General features: G+C 38.1%; 1 protein-coding gene across 1 annotated transcript in view; it reads right to left on the bottom strand.

Annotated features, from left to right (window-relative positions):
- Myo3a (myosin IIIA) overlaps nt 1-23,249 on the bottom strand; it is a 226,464-nt gene that overhangs the window by 85,282 nt on the left and 117,933 nt on the right. Inside the window, exons 17-19 of the mRNA XM_021195185.2 lie at nt 11,138-11,264; nt 7,661-7,871; nt 5,137-5,281 (exon numbers count right to left, since the gene is read on the bottom strand). Coding sequence (XP_021050844.2) covers nt 5,137-5,281; nt 7,661-7,871; nt 11,138-11,264 — 483 coding nt within the window. The remainder of the gene's footprint in view (nt 1-5,136; nt 5,282-7,660; nt 7,872-11,137; nt 11,265-23,249) is intronic.

The following is a 23,249-nucleotide window of genomic DNA, read 5'->3' as shown; positions in this document are numbered from 1 at the left end:
GTGAATTATTAATGCTCTTCTTAAAGTTCTCTACCAGCACTATGAGGTATGATTTTAAATCCGAGTCTTGTTTTTCGGGTGTGTTGGGGCATCCAGTACTGGCTGAGGTGGGAGTGCTGGGTTCTGTTGATGGTGAGTGGTCTTGGTTTCTGTTAGTAAGATTCCTACGTTTGCCTTTTGCCATCTGGTAATTTCTGGAGTTAGTTGTTATAGTTGTCTCTGGTTGAAGCTTATTCCTCCTGTGATTCTGTTAACCTCTGTCAGCAGTCCTGGGAGTCCAGCTCTCTCCTGAGTCGCAGTGGTCAGAGTACTCTCCGAAGACGAGCTCTCCTCTTGCACGGAAGGTGCACAGAGACCTGGCATTCAGTTCTGCCTCCTTGCTTTAGATGTAGGCCCAAAACAGGGCCTATCCCAGAAGATATGTTGCCTCTGCAGTTTGCACACTCACCTGCACAGGCTAGACTCTGTGGCACCCTGGACACAATATGTCTCTCTCACCTGCTTTGACAGACAGAGCCTTCCCAGGTGGCCACCTTTCCTCTGGCAGAGAAGGTGCCCAGATGTCTGGAGCCCGAAACAGGGTCTGTCCCAGAAGCTAGATTGCTTCTGTCTGTCCCAAATCTGTGTAGCTTCTGTAGTTCACACTCTAACCAGTGCAGACTGGGGCCTGGGCAAACCATAGCAATGATGACTCCCTTACCAGCTCAGGCAGGGAGAGCACTCCTGGGTGGATACCTCTCCTCTAGTGGTTATGGTGCCCGGATGTCTGGAGTCAGAAACGGGGTCTGTCCCAGAAGCTGTGTCCCTTCTGCAGTCTGCCCTCTCCCCAGCAATGACCTGAGCCTGTGCGCACTGGAGTAAAGATGGTTCCCTTACCAGCTCAGGCAGTCCTATAAAATCTTTTTATTAATTGAAAAGCTAAAATAAGACAAAAGTTATTGCCAGTATTCATATAGTTTATAAGGGAAGAAATTAGGGCATTAAAAAAATCATTCTTCCACAAAACAACCTGGAGTCATTTATAAAAGGTCTGTTTTGATTTGCCTATATGCTTCTTAAACATCAGATGATTACTGATTTCTTTTATTTATAATATTAAACAATTTGAAATGTAGGCATTACCTATTACATTAATCTTTGTAAGGGCAACAAATTATGTGTCAATGACTACATTAGAAATGTGCAAGGCACTCTAGGCCTTGGAAAGTGTGAGATAAAATCATCTACATTTCTTTCTGCAGGAATTGCCAGAGCAGTAATTTTTAATTTATTGTTTCAATATGTACTTCAGTTTCCTGCTTATGAAATAACTTGACTTTCAGCTCTCACCCATAGGGGCTTATTAAATGATACACTCAGTGACTTATCTCTGTATAGCAACAAATATGAACACATCCCCTTAAAATCCAACTTTAGTCCAGTTAATTGCTAGTCAGATGTGTTACTTTAATGCATGAAGAAGGTTTATCCTAAGTATTAAGAGGAATTTATGTATACAGGGTGGGTTTTCAGTGTTCAAAATAATGTCTTTCTAGTATCATACTGCTATATAGAGTTGCCAGTGGTTCTTAGGAAGAGTGGCATTTATTACAATTCAAACTATGATTGATGTGTTTTCTCTCAGTTCTAAATGGTAATCTGTATGGAATCTTCAAACATTGTGTATATGTTTTATACCACAATAAGCACACATTATAAAATTAAATCAGAGCACAAAACCTACTACAGAGCCAACATGGAGAACCTTTGAAAATGTACATACATTTCTAACGCAGCAAATGTGACTACATAGAACTCAAACTTTCTAACATGTTTGGATTCCTGTTGAGTTCTTTCTCACATGAAAGAAAACCAACACACACACACACACACACACACACACACACACACACACACCTCAAATACAACCAAAACCTGTTAAAATTCAGATTAAGGGCTCTTGTAGGACAGTGCCTTCTCTCTGAAAATCAGATAACCTTTTATGATGCCCTAGGCTCTCTCAACCACTAGCCTTTTGGAAAATATGAAAGTCAACAGTGTATCTGTTATACAAATATAACAGGGAAGGCAAGCATCTGTATAACTAATACACGTGAGAAGACCATGTACGTTCAGCTACAGCTCATTAGGAAGATTTCGGCAATGTATTTTAAAAAGACTCTACAGCTGCACTCTTTTGGCTGATGCTCCTGTTTTCAGGGAGAGGATCTAGGTGCCTATTGAACTGTCTCACATTGTTGTTTTTAGATAGTATTGATTTAAACATTCTTAAAATCAATGTATGTGTGTGTGTATGCATGTATGTATGTATATAAATTTGTTCTATAGCCAGGGAAGAATAAAGCATTAAATATATGAAATACTACAAGCTAAAAATTGTCCAGGACAAATTAGAAAAAGTATTATCATAGGATATCTAGTTAGGAAAGAGATATGAGTTATGGATTCTTAAGATTGACTATTAAGAGATCTTAAGATACTTAATCAACAGAGGCAGGTGGATTTCTGAGTTCGAGGCCAGCCTGGTCTACAGAGTGAGTTCTTGGACAGCTAGGGCTGCACAGAGAAACCATTTCTCAAAAAAAAAAGTAGAGATACTTAATCAAAGTTCATAGAAAAGCAGAAGCAGGTTATGAAGAGAAAAGAGACACAGCTGCCAGAGAATGGTATGTGTTTTGAAAGTAAGCCAAATAGCTCATTATTTGGACATCAACTTTCCATTGTTTAATACTCTACTTGAGAAACTATTAATTTCGATGCCATTATAAATTGGTCACTAAACATGTTTTATTACATTCTATGGTTTGGGAATGTTTACAAATATGTGTTCAAGCTTGACCTTCAGTTGGAAGTGCTATTTTGAGAGGTGATGGGAACTTTGGGAGGTTGGCACTAGCTGGAGACAGTGGGTCACTAAGGGACACTTCTCTGAAGGTTACAGCAAGCCTGTAGTCCCTCCAGCTTTTTGTCAATTACAAGCTAAGATACTCCTCTGCTACACACCAGCTGTCCAAACACACAGGCAACCAACCAGGCATGGAACTTTGAGAAATCTTAAACAAAAGAACTTTCCTTTTAAGTTTTTCTCTTGGACATTTTGATCACAGGTATGAATTGTAACTAATACACTATTGCCTATTGATTCTGTATTTATAAAGAAAGGATGTTTTACTCCTAAAACAGAGTAGTAGAAGTAAAACCTGAGGGCGATACTCAAAGTATCTTTGTAACCAAATTTTCTAAAGTGTTGTATGAAACACTACAACAGAATTTAAATTGAGTTAACTGAAAAAAACTTCCATAGTAAACCATTGTTTAGAGTTCAGTTATAGAATTGTCCATGTCTTTGTTTGTTTGATTTTGTTTTTGTTTTTGTTTTAAGTAAGACAAGAGCTTTACTTGTAAAGAAACTGTTGGGCATTTTGGGGGTGGTATTAATTTAGAGGTAATTCTTTTAAACCTCTGAAAGATATTTAAAGGTTGCTATGGGATATTTTTCTTTAGCAAGCCCACAGATGTAAGAAAAACATTAAGATAATGGATGAAACGAATGTTTACCAGTCCACATGCTCAGTAAACATCAACATTCTATATGATTTAAATATCAGAAACAGCTGATCCATTTGTTCATGGGTTTAGGGCTAGCCACAATGAAAGCAAGTTTTAACTCTGTGAACAAGCAAAGACAGTGATCTGAGAGCACACGTCAGTAACATATCAGGTGGTGATGCATGAGCATACACTGTTCCCTTATAGTAAAGTCCATAGACAATCAAATCTACTTAATTTCAGTCTCTTGTTTGAATAAGTTCTCTATTGATGCATTAGGTCAAAATGACACTGATTTAATTAATATGTATTAAAAACATGTGATACATCAGCCTTTGAAAGCACCAGAATAAGATTATGAGATGATCTTGATCTTGGACATAGGAGTTAGTGGTCTAGTGAAGAAGGCCATACTAAGACTGGTGCCATTTCAGTGTAGTGGGCAAGGTAGAAACAGATGCTGTGTACTAAGTATATTGAGGTGGGGGAAGAAGTCAGTGCAATGAAAGGGATGTTAACCATGCTTTCTTGTAGGTTGGCTTCGAGGATGATAGACTGAAAGTCTTTGCCCTAGAGACATGCAGGGTAAAGAAAAAACTGAAGGTTTCTATTTGCTCTTACTGTTAAGGTAATTTAATGATATAACTGAGCATTTGGGGGGTGCTAATGGAGAGAGGTGGCAAGGGGACCAGAAAAGGGTTAGGAAGAGCAAGACACTGAATATACACTAGAACCTGCTATGAGAAGAGAGAACTGAACCAATGATGCCTCTTAAATGTGTGTCCTTTGCTTTGACTAAGGCATGCCAAGATTGACAAGTTTTCCTTTGTGACTAGTATTTTCAAACTGCAGTTTTGAAATGAAGTCTGAACCTTCTAAATAATAATAATAATAATAATAATAATAATAATAATAATAAACTTCATGCATCTCCAATTTACATAATTTAAATTAAAACATCAGTTCTAATAAGCAAACACCAAACAACGTAACATAATTTGAAGGTAACAAATGACATACGGACTTAGATTTAATAAAATATTTTAAATAGTCTTAATATGACAGTGTGCCAAGTGCAATTCAAGTAACTCTTTTCTTTTTCTAAAGAGAAATACTGTTGAAGCTGAACAATAAATTATACATTGTACCTGACAAAATTACTGCATCATGGCATTTGCGTCAAGCCCATTATCTTGAATTCTGTTGCAGGATACTAGGATTCAAACGTTTAATACACTGTAGATGAATATTGAAATTTCAAATGGAATGTCAGTAGTGAATTCTAAAAAATAATAGATGCTAGTAGGCACAGAAGAAATGTCTTTGTTTTCAGGGACTCATAGTGGTTAAGTTTTAAAGAGAAGTGCACTGGTTGTAAGTGCAGAACTTAGAACATTATATGTCTAGTCAAATCAAATTCACACTGTATTTTCTGTTTGCATTTTTATTACAGACATTGAGAAAAGTAAACATTTTTCTTTTCTTTGAATGTTAAGGCTTGAAGTGTATGACTGATGTACTGTTTGTTCTATGTAATTATGCACGAACACACACACAAATACACCTTTAGTCCTTATTTCAACATACCTGCTCCCATGCAAACACGTGCTGATTAAAATAATACTGGATCTGTTCATTTGCAATGTTAATGCACAGCTGCTCAAAGGAATTTTTTTTGAAGTTTTCAAAGCCGAATATGTCAAGAATGCCGATGTTTAGCTCCTCATTCCCACTGGAAGAATTAAAGAAGTGTTCCTTGAGCTATTGCTAATTTCTTTAAAAGGCAATAAGAAGCAGAGCGTCTCAGAATTCCCATTGGTGACTGAATTAATTACATGTCTTTTTCTGAAGAAAACAAAGATGACGGAGTAAACTAATTTTACTATGCACATAGAATAGCATTTTCCTTACTGTAGAACCCACTCCCATCTTTGCACACACCTTAATAGAAGTGGGGATTTCCTGCAAGGAGCTGGGAGCACAAAGTCACAAGCCTATGCCATTCAAGTCTCATAGGACCACCTGGCCAACACTCAGAGCTTTGTAAGCACACAGACAACCAAAACTATATCAGTAAAGCAAACTTTCTTTTAAAATTGAAAATGTCTTTCTACAAATGTCTGAATTATTCTCAAAGAACTGTTATCTATTTGCTTATTCATATTTAAATACAGATCAAGTGATGATGTAGAGAAAGATACAAATATGTAGGGACTCATCTTATCATTAACTACTGTAAGCCAGCTGTGATGCACACACATGTAATCTCAGGATTTAGAAGGCTGAGGCAGGAGGGTCCAAGTCTGGGATGCACTGTGAGATCCTGCTTTAACAAACAAGCAAACAAACACTAACACAAGGGGGTAAAATCAACCAAACAAACTTTAAAATACAATTAAATATTATCTTACAGATGAATTATCTCATATACGCATTCTCTCTGCTATTCCATACAGCTAGTTCTGTTCACTGAAAATTAGGTACCTGCTAAAAATGTTTGTATCTTTGTTTAAGACTGAAGTAGTTTTTATGTGTTCTTTAAAACCAAACTACAAAAAAGCTTCCCTTTGCGTCCACCTTTAGTCAGTGTAGGCCATGCTCAGTGTTGTTTGGAAGAGGTGGGACTGGCAGGCAGAATCTGCAGGGACTTGAACTTTTGGAGAAACAGTCTGAATTCAGAGTGAAAACCTAAGACTTCAAAAACGTTAATCCCACTGAGTGTGAAGTCACACATCTATAATCTCAGCATGTAGACTGTGGTAGGAGAATCCAGCCTAGGGTGCACAACCAGACTACCTCTAGCAACAGCAACAACAACAACAACAACAGAAACAACAACAACAACAGCAACAACAACAACAACAGCATAGCTTAGTGTCTGTCTTACAGAACTAAACTCAACTATTACAGCAGGTCTTGGTTCAGTTTTTAAAACTAACTTCAATTAAAAATACTAAGTCTTGGCTAGTTCTGGTTAATGTAGGGCAAATATTATTTAGTAGATATGTAACAATGAGATTTTTAGCACATCACCCTTTCTGGGTACCATCTAGTGCTAAACCTACAGAAAAGAGCTAAGGACGTGAGGCCAGCAGCTCCAATCATCTTGTTTACATTGTATGGAATGTGGAAACATCCCTAGATGCTTCCATTTTTATAAGATGTTTAATGTCATAGAGATGGCTACTAATGAATAGCCATTTCGCTATTAAGTTGTTCGGGAAAAACAGTATTATGATCTGAGACGCAGCCTATAGGGCTTTGGTGGGAAGTTCATGGACAATTGTGACATCCAGGGGGTTAAGACCACAGGGCAACAATAGGGAATCTAGATAGTCTAGTTGTATAATATGATATAGGATGTACTTTAGTGGAAAATAATGAAGAATTGCATATGTGAAGTATGTGTAAGATTTTTTTTGTGCTTAGTAAGGAGATGCAAATAAAGACAAGGTCATCTTAATGTAGGCTTTTCAACATACAACATTCCTAAAATTCCTAAGACCTATGGCAGAAAAAAATTTCAGATAAAATATAAGGACTTTCACCTCTGCAAATCTAGTCAATGGAGGCTATGATTCCCTTTCTTTCAAAAATGCAGTTTGAGGACCATAGAAATAAGGTCCAGTGTCAATGCTCATAAGCAGATTGTAATGATTATTACCTACCATTTTTTGTGTGTTTCAGAATCAAATTTCATTAGAAGTCACAGCACCTATTCCTGCAGAGTGTAGTGAGAGTTAAATGTTGGAAAGATAGTCTTGCTTTATAGTCATGGCTTAATTTAAGCCCATGAAACAACAAAGAGCTACTGGACTGAATTTTATATAAGTGTAAAATGATAGACACTTCCTGGTATGTAGTCTAATTAAAAGAACATTTGAATTGATAATATGATACCATACTTTCTACCACAATTACTAACATTGCCACAGTTTTCAGTATAGCAATCAAGATACTTCATAGTTACATGGAATGATAATGTGATGGTACTACTAAGAGATAAATTGATTAAATTACCCCCATTAGAAACATATTCAAAGGGACTCATACAAATCAAAACAGATACATTGCCTAACATTTGTAGAAAACAGCTGTGTAAAGCATTTACCTTGGTGACGTGTTAAGCTTCAGCAAGCTGTTAATACAATTGACTATCCAGCTAAAGAGACGGCCATATAAAGTTTTGGCCATGGCATCTCGGACATCAGCAGCCTTTTCCACTGTGTTGGGTCGTATTATTGTCTCTCCTCTAGTGACCACACAGTGTGAGGTGAGAGCTTCCCGCAGCTCATCTGCTTGAATGCAAAGCAAAGAAGCAGCTGCAAAATCAGGAGATTATTGTTAGAAGACAGTAAAAACAACTCTATTTTCAGAAAAGAGAAATATCTAAATGGGACGGCAGCACCTGACATTACATAAATCTATGACTGTTTCATGGTACACAAAGAAGCCACTGTTGTCAGTTCTCTCTGTCTCTTCTTGATTGTTCTGTTCTTGTCTCCACTGAGCAAACCCTGGCTGCTGTATGCTAAAGCACAACGGTCTGAAAGGAAGAAACAGCTGTGCAGGAGTGCCATCCCTTAGGGGATGTCATCACCAATTTCACCAAATTATGCTAAATATTTTAAAAGCACAGGGAATAGGTTTGGAATCACCTGGATATGATTATTATGTGATTATTTCTAGAATGTAAACTGTTTAATTGCCCTTTAAATACATGCCACTTCTGTCCTTATCTGACAATGAAAGGAGATAAATGTAACTTCATGGCTGCAGGAGTTTTACACTTTTAAAGTAGCCAGTTCGATACAGAGCTCTTCATCCTTAGAGAGAGTGATACTTTGATGCATACATTGCAAATATTTTCTCCCATTTTCATTTTCACAAAATGTTCATTGAGTTTTAAGTTTTACAGTTAAAAGCAACCTTTAAATATCATTCCTCTTTGGTCTTCTGAATAAAAAGTCATTTCACACCTTAGGATTTTGTGTGTTTCACTCTGTACTTTCATGAACGTTCTCACAGTGAAGTTTGTAGCATTTAGAATTCTTTAGAGGGCCAATTAGAAAGCTTAGTGGGCAAAGGTGTTTAATGTCAAGACTGATGACCTGGGTTTGACCCTGGGACCTGGATGGGATGAGAGAATCAAGTTGCCCTCTCACCTTTATACATGACATATAATGCATACATAAATCAATAAATGCAAAACAAGTTTTTAAGAATCCATTTTGGCATATGATGTCTGGAGTGGATTTATATCCCCTAGCTGTCTCACCGTTATCCATTGGTTTTCTCTACAATGCTGTCTCAATTGAATTGTAATGCCATTGTGGTCATTTTAGTTCCATACATTGCTGAATGTTATCTCCTATGGACATGTATGTTTGTTTCCATTCAGATATTGTTCATTCATCTGACATATATTCTTTGAGTGTCTGCTGCAACCTCAGCATTTTACTTGAAGATATATTGTTATGTATAATGCTTTGGAAACAAAGTTTCATTCTTAATGGTCTTTATTCAGAAGAAAGGGAAGCCAACTAAGAAATTTAGGTGGGAGGAAAGAAGAAAGAGAAAGAGAAATGGATGGGGGAAATACAGAGAAAGAGAAGAAAGAGGATAGAGCACAATGATGGATGACAAGGAGGAGACTGAGAGCCTACAGATGCATTGCCTAGGTGGTTTCTGAATGTGCCAAGTAAAGATAAACTCTTGTTGTGGAGGTAAGTTTCTTGTAAGTGGTGGGAGGTAACTTACTTCAAGCAAGAGGTGACTGTGTTGTGGGTGTAATGGTGACCACAAACATAACAAACAGAAATATATGACCTAAATTTGGAGATAATTCTTTTAAAATGAAGTTATAAGTAATTTTAATGCAAATTAATAAACAAAGTTTTTTCTACAAGTGACTATTCTGGGAAGTGGTTTGAATAATTTTAATTATATACATATTAATAGTACTCATTTGTGAACTCTTTGGTTTTCCAAATAATATAAAAATAGGTTTCAATGATCAAAATAATTCTTTAGTTTGTTTCTAAGTATGTTCTCTGTACAGCCATTATGTTTTGGGTCTTAAGTCTTTCCCAATGGCCCATATGTTCAAGGCTTATTCCAGAAAGTGGTACTTTTGAAAGGTGTTGGAACCTCCAGGATATGGGAGAACTTAGCTTATAGCGTTGTGTTGTTGGAGGAATGTTGGATTCCTGCTCTCTTCTTTCTTCACGCTTTCCTGTCACCATGAGGTGATCAGTTTGCAATATCCCTGCCTTGATATTTTACTTGATATAGGCTTAAAACAACAGAATAAGCAACTATAAATGAGAAACTCTGAAACCATGAGCCAAGATATATGTATTCTCTCCCTTTAAAGTGATTTATCTCAGGTATGTGTCTAGTCAATGCAAAAATAATAACATAAACCAACAGTATGTCTCTCATTCTGCTGGCTACAGATAGTACTTCAATTATGACTTGGGTGGTGGTGTTTACAACTGTATTTTATCAATGGCATTATATGACTATTACTTCCTGTCTAGTAACTTAGTATCTTGTGTGCTAATCAGTTATTTTACACATGGAGAATTAGAAGTGTCCACAAGCGTTCCAGGTACATGGCATTCACTATGTTAACCTTAAACATCTGATCTCCTCTTTTACAAACACCTCCAAAGTCACAAAGGATACAAAAAAAAATATGGATCTTAGAGACAGGAGACAGGACTGGATCAATTAAATAAGTAAAATGGAAGAAAAAATACCTAAAATATCATATTATGATTTTTCTAGGATGTAAATGAAATTGACAACAAATGAGGAACTATGGGAGTGCATGCCAGTATTAAAAATAAAAGAACAGGATACACTCTAAATATGAAAAAGCTATGTCACTGGAGAAAAATCAGTGGGATGTCTTAAATTATTAGAAGCACTTTGTCAAACTCCATTGTTGAGAGAAAATTTGATTTGGAGCAATAATGATGTGCTTCTTTTGTAAGGAAAATGAAAAAATAATTAACCCAGGATAAATGAGTGAATGGAATTCACACAGTAAAAAGGCAAAACAAAAACAAAACACATGTTTTTATTACTTTTTAACTGATACAGGCTCTAAACACTAGAAGTCAATTTTAATTTTTTTATAGGTCAACTATATCTTATCAATATTTTCTGTGTTTTCATATTAAAACCCAATCTATGAAATAGTTATAAAAACTTAATCTCTAGAAATACTCTCCATAGTAATCATTTCACCTGTGTAAAAATTTGTTTTTATTGGCCTACTTTTTGTTTGTTTGCTTTTGGTTTATTAGACGGTATTTCTCTGTGTAGTCCTGCCTATCTCATATGATACATTGGCCTAAAACTCAGAAATCCACCTGTCTCTGCTTCCCAAGAGCTGAGCCTGAGAGTGTGACCCACAACACCCAAGTTGAAAGCTGATTTTTACAATTTAGTTTTATACGACTGAACCTGAGCATGCTTTGTAGAATCTTTATGAGTGTCAGTATTTAAAGTTATCCACATGTAACCCAGCATAAGATATGAAAGAGTTCAGTTTTAAATGGGAGACAAAACAACTCACAGTTTTCCAGAGCTGTGTGATTGCAGATGTAGCTCTTGTCCATCTGGTATTCAGTTGCCACAGAGGAGAATTCAATGTTTCCAACATTCAAGATTGCGGCGAGTACACTATAGACACTTCCAAGTTGCTAAAATACATCACAGAAATAGTAGCATCATATCTTGACTAAAACAATGTGGGGACTATGGCTGTGGACAGATGGAGGAAAAGCCTTGGGTTCCAGCATAAGAAGGTCACACTGAGTACTCTAATGCCAGACTAAGACCCAAGCAGGAAAGGATTTATGTAGGTTCAGCCTCATTCATTAGTATAACTTTGGAGATAAGCACTTAAAAATATTTTATGAACATTTATATGAATCAAAGTAGAAATGAGGAACACTCCTCAGAGGAAGTAGAACTATTCATTAGGTTATAGATAATCTACTAATGTGAAGTTTTAGAACGTAGTGTTGTTTTATTACATGTACATTTCCTCATCTAGAAGTAAGGTGTGTGCGTAGAGAGAGGAAAGTCCAGAAAGGAGGATGAAGAGAAACCAGCACCCAAGTCCAAGGATACATGAAGATTAAGACTAAGCATAAAACTATATACTACAGCTCAGAGTTTATAGTATTTATTACTATTTGACCTAGATATTTAATGTTGAGAAATATGCACATACCCAAGCACACATGCACACATGTGTTTCTCTCTGAAGACACTAGGGAAATTTGTCAAAGAGTCTCTGCACACTCTGTTATTCCAGATGCCTTTGTGGTACAGAAGACTCAGATGACAGAAAACCATGATCCCAACTTGGCATGCCTTACAGCCGTACTGATGGATCTTGGAGAAACCTAGCATCAGGTCCAGGCGTGGTTGTGACTGAGAAAGAAGTTGGGTTGTTCACAGCATAAAGACTCAACTGTCTACCCAACTGTCTATCTACCTCTCCATCTCCAGGACTTCCATCAACAAAGTGCCTAAAGTAATTCGAGTTTGGTAGTCAGTGAAATGTTTCTTCTTACATATAAAGTCGAGGAAACTCTGATTGATCTAAAGACTTTCTATGGACTTTTAATGAACCTGGGATTGTGTCCTGTCTCCCAGCTCACAGGATGTTCTGTCCTTTTCCACTGAGAAGGAGAGCATCTTGGAAGAATGGACAACATCCACAGTTCTATGGACCTATGTCAATTCCAGCTCGAGTCTCTCTTTTCCTGAGGGATGAACAGCATGCTGTGAAACATACACAACATGAAATTCCAGAGTCACAGTCACTTTCCAGCATGCTTCAGCACTAGCCTGAAGACAATATTAAAATAAGAATAAACTCATCAGGCTTAAATTCTGGCCCTTCAGGAAAAAGCTTTTTGTTTTGTTTTTAACAAAGAAATGAGATAAAAAGGAGATTGTATGGATAAAGAGATTCATGGCTCAATGTATTTTATATCCAATTTAATTTCAACTTATTTACTTTTTTCTGATACAGTTATGATTAATATTGTGAACATAAAATCATTGCTTGAGACTGGTGATATGGCTCAGTAGTGAAGATATTTGCTGCAAAGCCTGACAGCTGGAGTTCAGTCTCTGAACCCACAGGACGACAACCAGGTTCCAACTCCCACAAGCTGTCTTCTGACATCCACAAGCATGCCTTGGTGTGCATTCACTCACACATGTGCACACATATGTGCAAACACACGCAAATCATAAGTGTACTAAGAAGCCCAATAATCCCTGAAGTGAAGAAAGCATTTTGATATTTTATCATAAAGCTTATGGGATAGTTAAATCCAGTAAAATAGATTTTATTGTACAGAAGTCAAATCATGCCCACCCAAATCTATGCAGAATTATCCATAGAAGTTCTGTTGGAAAGACTGAAGTTAGTAGGAGTAACATCTGAAAGATGTTCAAATTGTTTTCTTCCAAAAGTGAATTAACTCTTCAAAATAGCAGAGCTTCCTGGATGGAGAAGCCATGATACCCATTGCTCTGACTTTGTTGTGAGAATAAAAGTCCTTTGGGGTTGGTGACCCTGGTCCTTTTGGTGACGTTCCTTTCTTGTAACTGAAATCTACACTTGCCATTTCTTGAAACCCATGCAAAGGAGTGGAAGGAAAGGAAGCCACTGCCTGTACAGTCACTAGGTCTGGATTAAAGAACTTCTCTTCCTTGGTAGAACAATGTTGAACAACACTGGACCTACTCTAGGTTTGCATCAATCTGTGAATGCCATTCACTTATTTCAAACAATGCATTCCAAATTTAAACATACTTAGGATTTATTGAACAGGTAAGTATGAAGCTACATTTGGAAAAGAATGGAATCTCCGTAAGGTATCTCGACAGTTTTTCTTCCATATCTTTATATCACCCACATATGGCTGAGCACATAAACTCAAAGGCAAAGTTGCTCTCTCAGACTGAAAGCCATTATGAACATAGTTATTCACTAGTAATAAAAATATCAATTTCCTGAGAGCTCTCAGTCATCTACAGATCTTGATACTATATTTTAGACCTTGTTCCCTAAAATTAAGACCAAAAGCAATAATTTCAACATGACTGGACATCTACCCTTTAGAATACATGTCATCTATAGGCATAGACCCTGACACTCTTCACATGGGTTTATTCATATCATAGCACATAACATGCAAAGGGTGTTATTAGTCAGGCAAATTCTCCAGTCTCTACACAACAATGCAGTCACTCTACCCTGTCCACTGCCATCACTACTGTTTCTTCTTTCTGCTCCTCCTCCTCTTCCTCCTTTATTTTGAGTGCAAACAGACAAATGAATTTCATACAGTAGTCTTCAAGAATCAGATGCTGTCTCACTGGAAGAAAATTCTTGATGTATATGATTCAGCTAATAGCAAAGTCTGTAAGCTTCTCCAAAAGTCCTTAAAGAGATACACGATTTTTGTTCCATTTTATAGGCTAGAGGCTATTTTGTGAATTAACAGAGAAGATGGAACTAGCAATCTCCTTTCTGCCATGGAAACCACAGCATCACCAGGTTTCCAAGTAATAGCTATAGCTTTCTAGTTACAGAATGGATAGTCTAAGCTGCCAAATGAAAAATCCAGGTATAGTCCATTCATCAATGTGGAGAGAGAGAGAGAGAGAGAGAGAGAGAGAGAGAGAGAGAGAGAGAGAGANATGCCCTCCACATGCATGTCATGCACACACACAGAGAGAGAGAGAGAGAGAGAGAGAGAGAGAGAGAGAGAGAGAGAGAGAGAGAGAGAGAGAGAGAGAGAAACTGTGTGTCATTAAAAAATAAGGATAATGAAGTTGGAGTGTCTACTTCTAAAGCAGTTACTCAACTTTAACTGGCGGCTGTGAGTGAAGTAATTGCCTGATGATAACCTTAGCTTACTCTGAATTTAGAGCACAGCTCCCTCGTTCTTATAATTTACTACCTTGTTGCAAAACTAGAGAACTCCTATGGGAGAAGTCTTTGTAATAATGTTACCTCTGGTTCCAGAAGGAGTTAATTCTCCTTGATTGGTTCCTGAAACAAATTTCCGGGTCTCTTCTGGCTCCTCAAATTGTCTTTCACTTACCTGTCCCCCAATCAGTCAAAACATTTAGAGAAAATAGCCATGTCAATTCAGAACTTGGGCCCCAAATCTTATGTTCTAATGCTATAAGAGTAGCCAGGTGAGTAGGGATCTCTTTATCAAAGGCAAACCCTTCAGGCTCTGCAGAGAACCCCAGTAGAACAGTCTACCTGAAACACTGAGGTATCTCCAAACAGCCATTCATTAGGCAACGGCAAATGAGATTGTAATGCTTTTTATTGTGTCAGATAATGAATGATTTCTAACTAACGATATTCTATAGTAGTTTTGATTTCTGATGTCTTAAGTCAGAGTGGCTACCATCATATCACTTCCAATTCTTTTAATGATTGCACACAACCCAAAAATTTATTTTCAAGTGTGTCTCATAGAAACTGAATACCACTTGAATCAATGTATGCTGTTTTTAACAAACAGGCTTGGGAATCTACCTGTTGCCAGTGTCACAGCAGAAGAAATCCACATTTGGAGATTGTTCTTAGAAGGGAGGACTTCAGTTCTGCCATGTTAGACCTTATTCCCCTGAGTCAGGGTCTCTGTCAACCTGGAGCTAGGTTTGTGGCCAGCAAGCCCTTGGCATCCTCCTATCTCCTATACTTGCACATGGCCACACCTAGCTTTGTATGTGGGTTCTGAAGAGTTGAACTCAGCACCTCATGCTTGTACACTTAGTGCTTTTACCTCTTGAGCAATCTCCTCAGCCCTGTTTGATTTCTGAGAGAGAATCTAACTATGTAGTCTAGGCTGGCCTCAAACTCATGATTCCCCTGCCTCTGCCTCTACCTCTTTAGTGCTAGCTAAGCAACAGTGGACAAACAAGTTGGAAGCTCTAGAACAAACAACATAAAGATGTGTTCTGTGACTTCTGTGGATGCACTGTGGCACGTGCACACCCACATTAATATATATATATATATATATATACACACACAAACACACACGCACACACACACATATATATATATATATATATATATATATATATATATATATATATATATATATATATATGACCTAAAACCATGTATAAGCAAAATTAAAGACACTTAAAAAAAAGACAAAAGGAAACAATAATAAAACCTATACATGTGGAGACTTTAAAGGAAAATAGACTCTAAATAATGTTAGGAACCAGAGTTGTCTCCAACAGATATAGTAAGGAAGGGACAGAATAAATGGGGAAAAAAGGATAGATTATATCCCCCAAAGAGAAAACACATTGAAAACCACAGAGAAAATGACAGGCATCAAACGCCAAAAAAAAGTAAGGCAAACTGGAGGGCTTCAAAAGTTCCCTGGTAGGGGACAGAGAACCAGAAGCCACATCCTACAGGAAACACAGATAAAGCAGAAGACAGTAAGGGACCAGCAAGGAAGGCAGTGGGTGGGGAGGGCAATTGTGGATTTGGAACAAAGAATAATGCCACACACTTAGGAGAAAGACTCAATGAAACCTTTTACTGTCCATGCTAAATTTAAAAATTAAATAAAAAGAAGCAAAAAGCCATGCAATCCTGGTGAAAAAGAGACTGGCAGTCCCCCACACAGGACAAACATCCTGAGACAAGCCCTCATCCTGAGACATCCTCATCAAACGACTCTAGCATAGTCATTCTCAACCTGTAGGTCTTGACCCTCTTGTGGGGGCTCACATATCATCATCAGATATTCTGCATATCATATATTTACATACTGATTCACAGTAGTGGCGAAATGAAGTAGTAATGAAAACAACTTTATCATTGGGGGTTATCCTAACATGAGGAACTGTAATAAAGTGTCTCAGAATTAGGAAGGTTGAGAGGGAACAATTGCTCCATCAGAATGTCAGCAGTAAAAGGGATTCCATCTTGTCATTCTGTAAGCTTCAGAGGCCATAGGTGGTGTCCCAGATCTGACACTGTCTCAAGAGGGATCTATTGCTTAAAATGGAGCTATCCTGGGGCCTGAGAACAGAAGATAATCACAAGTCAGGAAGACTGAGTTTGACCAGCTCTGGTCACATGGCAGGGTAGTGCTGTGAGCCAGCTGTGGAGAGGAGGGCTCAATGACAAGCCAGAAAGCAGAAAGTTTGGCTCAGGCAGCAACATACACACAGAAAGATGCCCTTCCTCTTGTGACCAGGAACACTGCTATTCTATAAAGAGTAACCCTGACCCCTGAGTCTGGGGTCAGCTGGTGATCTCTTGGCGTCTTCAGTCTCTAAAGCTCAGAGCAGAATATCTGATACCTGTAGCACATCCCTCCAGCATGGTGATAAGTAAATACTTAGGGAGTGTGGGAAGTTCAAAGACAGAGTCTTTGCCTGTTTGGATCTTGGTGCTGAGGTTGCTCACACACTTTCAATACACTTTAGAGTTTGGGTCCCCAAAGTATCAGCCATACCAGTGGGTACAACTTGTGGAATCTCAGGCTGGTGGGAAAAACTATTGAGTCTGCAGGCTGCAATGTTGCTGTAGCCAACACAGCATCAGGAGTGCAAAAATGAGTTCCTACAGTGAAGAAGTCATGGTAGACATCAGGCGCTTGTCCAATACAGGCTCAATATCAGTGTAACCACAGGGCAGGGGGCCTGGCCATCCTTCCACTGTAACAAGAGGTCTCAAATTTCCAAAGATGCAGAGAGAAGCTTCTTCAACACTTCACTGTTTCCTCCTTTTGTGTTCCATTTATTTTTCTTGCCTCATCTTTGTACCATGCTCTTCTGCTATTTTTTTCTTTCTACTCTTCTATTAGTTGTATTTTTTGTAACCCTGACCCCTGAGTCTGGGGTCAGCTGGTGATCTCTTGGCGTCTTCAGTCTCTAAAGCTCAGAGCAGAATATCTGATACCTGTAGCACATCCCTCCAGCATGGTGATAAGTAAATACTTAGGGAGTGTGGGAAGTTCAAAGACAGAGTCTTTGCCTGTTTGGATCTTGGTGCTGAGGTTGCTCACACACTTTCAATACACTTTAGAGTTTGGGTCCCCAAAGTATCAGCCATACCAGTGGGTACAACTTGTGGAATCTCAGGCTGGTGGGAAAAACTATTGAGTCTGCAGGCTGCAATGTTGCTGTAGCCAACACAGCATCAGGAGTGCAAAAATGAGTTCCTACAGTGAAGAAGTCATGGTAGACATCAGGCGCTTGTCCAATACAGGCTCAATATCCTGCTTGTGGACGTTGTACATCGTGGTGCGCACTAGGCTCCGCACCACGATGTACAACGTCCACAAGCAGTAACCACAGGGCAGGGGGCCTGGCCATCCTTCCACTGTAACAAGAGGTCTCAAATTTCCAAAGATGCAGAGAGAAGCTTCTTCAACACTTCACTGTTTCCTCCTTTTGTGTTCCATTTATTTTTCTTGCCTCATCTTTGTACCATGCTCTTCTGCTATTTTTTTCTTTCTACTCTTCTATTAGTTGTATTTTTGGTTTATTATTATCAGGTTTTGTTTTTAATTCCCCTTCATACATTCATCTATTTTTATTGCTTTTGCTCTTTTTGCCTCTTTCATTTTTGAGATTATACTTTAATCACATATCTCCCTTTCCCTTCCTCCCTCCACACTGTCCCAAATTCATGCCCTCCTTTGTTTTTAAATTAATTCTTATTGCATGCTTCTATTCCTTTATACAATTTTTTAGTACATATAATACTACTCGTATGCACATTTTCAGGGTTGGTTGGCTATTTGGTACTGGACAAGCAAATGGTGTTCTTATTGGGGAAAAGGCTTTTTTCTCATTCCAGCTTCCCTTGGTAGCCCAGTTCTTTGGAGGTGTGACACCTCATGGGCTTCTTCCTGTCCAGTTTAACTCATTTATTGGTATCATGCTTGTGCAGCTCACATTTAGGAGGTCATGCTGGTGAGACTTCTTGGGAATAGCTTCTGATATTATCAGGAGACTTAATCTCACAGAAAAATCCCTGGGTCCTCTGTGTCAGAGAATCTTTCTTTCCGCTCTCCCACAATGTTCCCTGAGCCTTAGATGCAGGAGTGGTTTGTAGATGTATCCACTGGGGCTAAGCTCCACAACTCTGCATTTTGTTTGGTATTCTGTAATGGTCTCCATCTGTTGCAAAGAGACATTTCCATGATGATGGGTGATGACCACAATTAATTTTTATAATGTATTTTCTTTATAGAACTATCTTTTTAGTCTATCTTTCTTTGTAATTCAGTGGGTTTTATCTTTTTTCAAAACAAACAAACAACAATCCAACCAGACAAAGGAGCTATGAAATGCAGAACAGTTGAAGGGTGGACTTGGACTGTAAAAAAATGATTAAATAAAATTTTTTTGAAAAAAAAAAAATAAAAAAAAAGAAAGAAATTCAGAATACTTTTTTTCCAACTTTTTATTAGGTATTTACTGCATTTATATTTCAAATGCTATCCCCAAGGTCCCCTTTATACTCCCCTGCTCCCCTACCCACCCATTCCCACTTCTTGGCCCTGGTGTTCCCCTGTACTGGGGCCTATAAAGTTTGCAAGACCAAGGGGCCTCTCTTCCCAATGATGGTCGAGTAGGCCATCTTCTGCTACATATGCAGCTAGAGACACGAGCGCTGTGGGTACTGGTTAGTTCATATTGTTGTTCCACCTATAGGGTTGCAGACCCCTTCAGCTCCTTGGGTACTTTCTCTAGATCCTCTATTGGGGGACACTGTGTTCCATCCAATAGCTGACTGTGAGCATCCACTTCTGTGTTTGCCAGACACTGACATAGCCTCACAAGAGACAGCTATATCAGGGTCCTTTCAGCAAAATTTTGCTGGTATATGCAATAGTGTCTGTGTTTGGTGGCTGATTATGGGATGGACCCCTGGGTAGGGAAGTTTCTGGATGGTTTCACTGTGTCTCTGTTTAGTTTCTGTTTCCAGGATCTGTCCATTGGTGAGAGTAGGGTGTTGAAGTCTCCCACTATTATTGTGTGAGGTGCAATGTGTGCTTTGAGCTTTACAAAAGGTTCTTTCATGAATGTGGATGTCCTTGCATTTGGACCATAAATATTCAGAATTGAGAGTTTCTCTTGGAAGATTTTACCTTTGATGAGTATGAAGTGCCCCTCCTTGTCTTTTTTGAAAACTTTGGGTTGGAAATCGATTTTATTCGATATTCGAATGGCTACTCCAGCTTGTTTCTTCAGACCGTTTGCTTGAAATTGTTTTCCAGCCCTTCACTCTGAGGTAGTGTCTGTCTTTTCCCTTGAGATGGGTTTCCTGTAAGCAGCAAAATGTTGGGTCCTGTTTGTGTAGCCAATCTATTAGTCTATGTCTTTTATTGGGGAATTGAGTCCAATGACATTAAGATATATTAAGGAAAAGTAATTGTTGCTTCCTGTCATTTTTGTTGTTAGAGTTGGCATCCTGTATTGTGTCTGTCTTCTTTTAGGTTTGTTGAAGGATTACTTTCTTGCTTTTTCTAGGGTGTACTTTCCATCCTTGTTTTGGTGTTTTCCCTTTATTATCCTTTGAAGGGCTGGATTCATGGATAGATATTGTGTGAATTTGGTTTTATCATGGAATACTTTGGTTTCTCCATCTATGGTAATTGATAGTTTTGCTGGTTATAGTAGCCTGGGCTGGCACCTGTGTTCTCTTAGGGTCTGAAAAACATCTGTCCAGGATCTTCTGGCTTTCATAGTCTCTGGTGAGAAGTCTGGTGTAATTCTAATAGGCCTACCTTTATATGTTACTTGATCCTTTTCCCTTACTGCTTTTAATATTCTATCTTTATTTAGAGCATTTGTTGTTCTGATTATTATGTGTTGGGAGTAATTTCTTTTCTGGTCCAGTCTACTACTTGGAGTTCTGTAGGCTTCTTGTATGTTCATGGGCATCTCATTCTTTAGGTTCGGGAAGTTTCCATCTATAATTTTGTTGAAGATGTTTGCTGGCCCTTTAAGTTGAAAAATCTTCATTCTCATCATCTACTCCTATTATCCGTAGGTTTGGTCTTCTCATTGTGTCCTGGATTTCCTGGATATTTTGAGTTAGGATCTTTTTACAATTTGCATTTTCTTTGATTGTTGTGCCCATGTTCTCTTTGGAATCTTCTGCACCTGAGATCCTCTCTTCCATCTCTTGTATTCTGTTGCTGATGCTGGCATCTATGGTTCTTGATTTCTTTCCTAGGGTTTCTATCTCCAGAGTTGTTTCACTTTGGGTTTTTTCTTTTTTTTGTTTGTTTGTTTCCACATCCCTTTTTAGGTCTTGGATGGTTTTGTTCAATTCCATCACCTGTTTGGCTGTGTTTTCCTGTAATTCTTTAACGGATTTTTGTGTTTCCTCTTTAAGGACTTCTACTTGTTTAGCAGTGTTCTCCTGTGATTCTTTAAGGGCTTCTACCTGTTTAACAGTGTTTTTCTGAAACTCTCTAAGGAAATTTATTGTTTCCACTTTAAAGACTTCTAGCTTTTTAACCTGTGTTTTCCTCTATTTACTTTTTAAAGTCCTCCATCATCATCATGAGAAGTGACTTTAGACCCATGTCTTGATTTTCTGGTGTGGTGGTGTATCCAGGACTTGCTATGGGGGGAGAGTTTGGTTCTTGTTGCTTCTGTTCTTATACTTGCCTCCTGCCATCTGATTATCTCAAGTGCTTGCTGCCCTCAATATATCTGATTGGAGCCTGTCGTTCCTATAATCCCAGCTGATTCAGTACTCCTCACAGTCCAGCTTTCCCTGTGATCCTTTGATTGTGGGCTCCTATGAACCTGATATTCTGGGTGTGTCAGAGTTCTTGGCAGTCAAGCTCTTCTGAGACACTCAAATACTAGTGTGACCCAGCTCCTGTTATCCTGGGATCCTGTTGTCCTAAGATNCTGGGCATGTTACAGTGCCTGGAAGTGGTGTCTCCTTTGAGGACCTTGGAGCTGTCTGTTTGAAACCAAGGTTAACCAGCACTGATCAAAAGGAACCTGAGCTTCTGGTCAGGAAAGGCTCGGGTGTCCTTGTTCCTGTTGTCACAGGCCCTTTACAATTGGATTGGAGCAGATGTAGTGTTCCACTCAAAAGTGATCCTAAAAACGTGAAATGTGAGAGCAATCCTCTAGGGACTGTGGGGGTTGTCCACAGACTCTGCGCCCTATGTGCCCAGGTACTGGCGCCAGCCAGAAGGGACTTGTGCCCCTGGTTAGGTCAGTTCTCTGCTTCCCTAGTGCTGTCTCGGGTCCCGGGCACAATTAGATTGGAGCAGATGTAATGTTCTGCTCACCAGTGATCCTAAGATCTTGTGGGCAGTCCTCTAGGGACTGTGGGTGTGTCCGCTGACTCTGCACCCTAGGTGCCCCAGTGCTGGCCAAAATTCAGAATACTTAATCCAACTGATAGTTTCTCCTCAGTAGTCCACTGAATTTGGTCTAAAATACATGGCATCTTAGTTCATAAATCAAGTCTTAACAAATGTAAAGTTATCAAGTAATTTCTTATGCCTTATCACATTACAACAGAAATAAAACTAGGGATAAATAGGAAGAAAAACTATATAAATGCATAAAAACTGAACAAAATATTCTCGAATGACCAGTGAATCACTGAGAATACATCAGGAAAAGAAATTTAAAAAAATAGAGTTAAATAATAATAAAAGTAAAAATTACCAGCACATGTAGGATATGGCTATGGCAATTCTAAGAGGAAAGCTATAAATATTAGATAGATCTCAAATAAAAAGCTTAATGGTACATATCAGAGTGCAATAAGAACAAGAGAAACTCCAAAGATGTATAGAGATAATAGTGATCAAGACAGAAATTTATCAGTGGATATTAAAAGAACAATATATAGATTATATTGAACATATAGAAACAATCAATGAATTAATTTTTTTGAAAAAAAGAAAGTAAATTTCTAGATAAATTAACCAAAAGAAAGAGATGTTCCAAAGTTAGAAAATTAGAAATGAAAAGGGTTATTGTATTGTAATTTTACAATAGATTCCAGTGAAATTCAGATAAGTAAGTAATACCTTGAAAACTTTTATTAGAAAACACTAGGAAATTCTAAAAGAAATAGATAAAACTCCTAGGCACAATGAGACATACACAAAATTAAATCAAGAAGATATAAACAAAACAAGCAGATCCATAGCAAGTAATGAGATTGAAGAAATATTAAGAACTCTCCCAAAAGAAAACTCAAAGAACACACTGGTAGGATTCATTGCAGAATGTTATCAAACATTTAAAGAAGAGTTAACACCATTGTTCTTCAAACCATTCCATAACAGAAACACAAGGAACACTGCCAAAGTCATGACATGGAAACAGCATTACATTAATACTAAACTGGAAATGGACACAACATAAACAAATCAAGAAGTATAATTCAGTACATGAACTTAAGAACTGAAATCACACAGAAGTGACCCTAAAAAGTCCACCAGAGAACTCCTAAACCTGATGAACAGCTTCAGTGCAGTANCTGGATATAAAATTAACTCAAATAAATCAGTGGCCTTCCTCTACATGAAGGACAGATGGAACGAGAAAGAAATTAGGGAAACAACACCCTTCACAATAGTCACAAATAATATAAAATACCT

The sequence above is a fragment of the Mus pahari genome, chromosome 3 (genome assembly GCF_900095145.1).
Source record: "Mus pahari chromosome 3, PAHARI_EIJ_v1.1, whole genome shotgun sequence".
Classification (NCBI taxonomy): Eukaryota; Metazoa; Chordata; class Mammalia; order Rodentia; family Muridae; genus Mus; species Mus pahari.
This window is presented reverse-complemented; position numbering and strand designations above follow the sequence as displayed.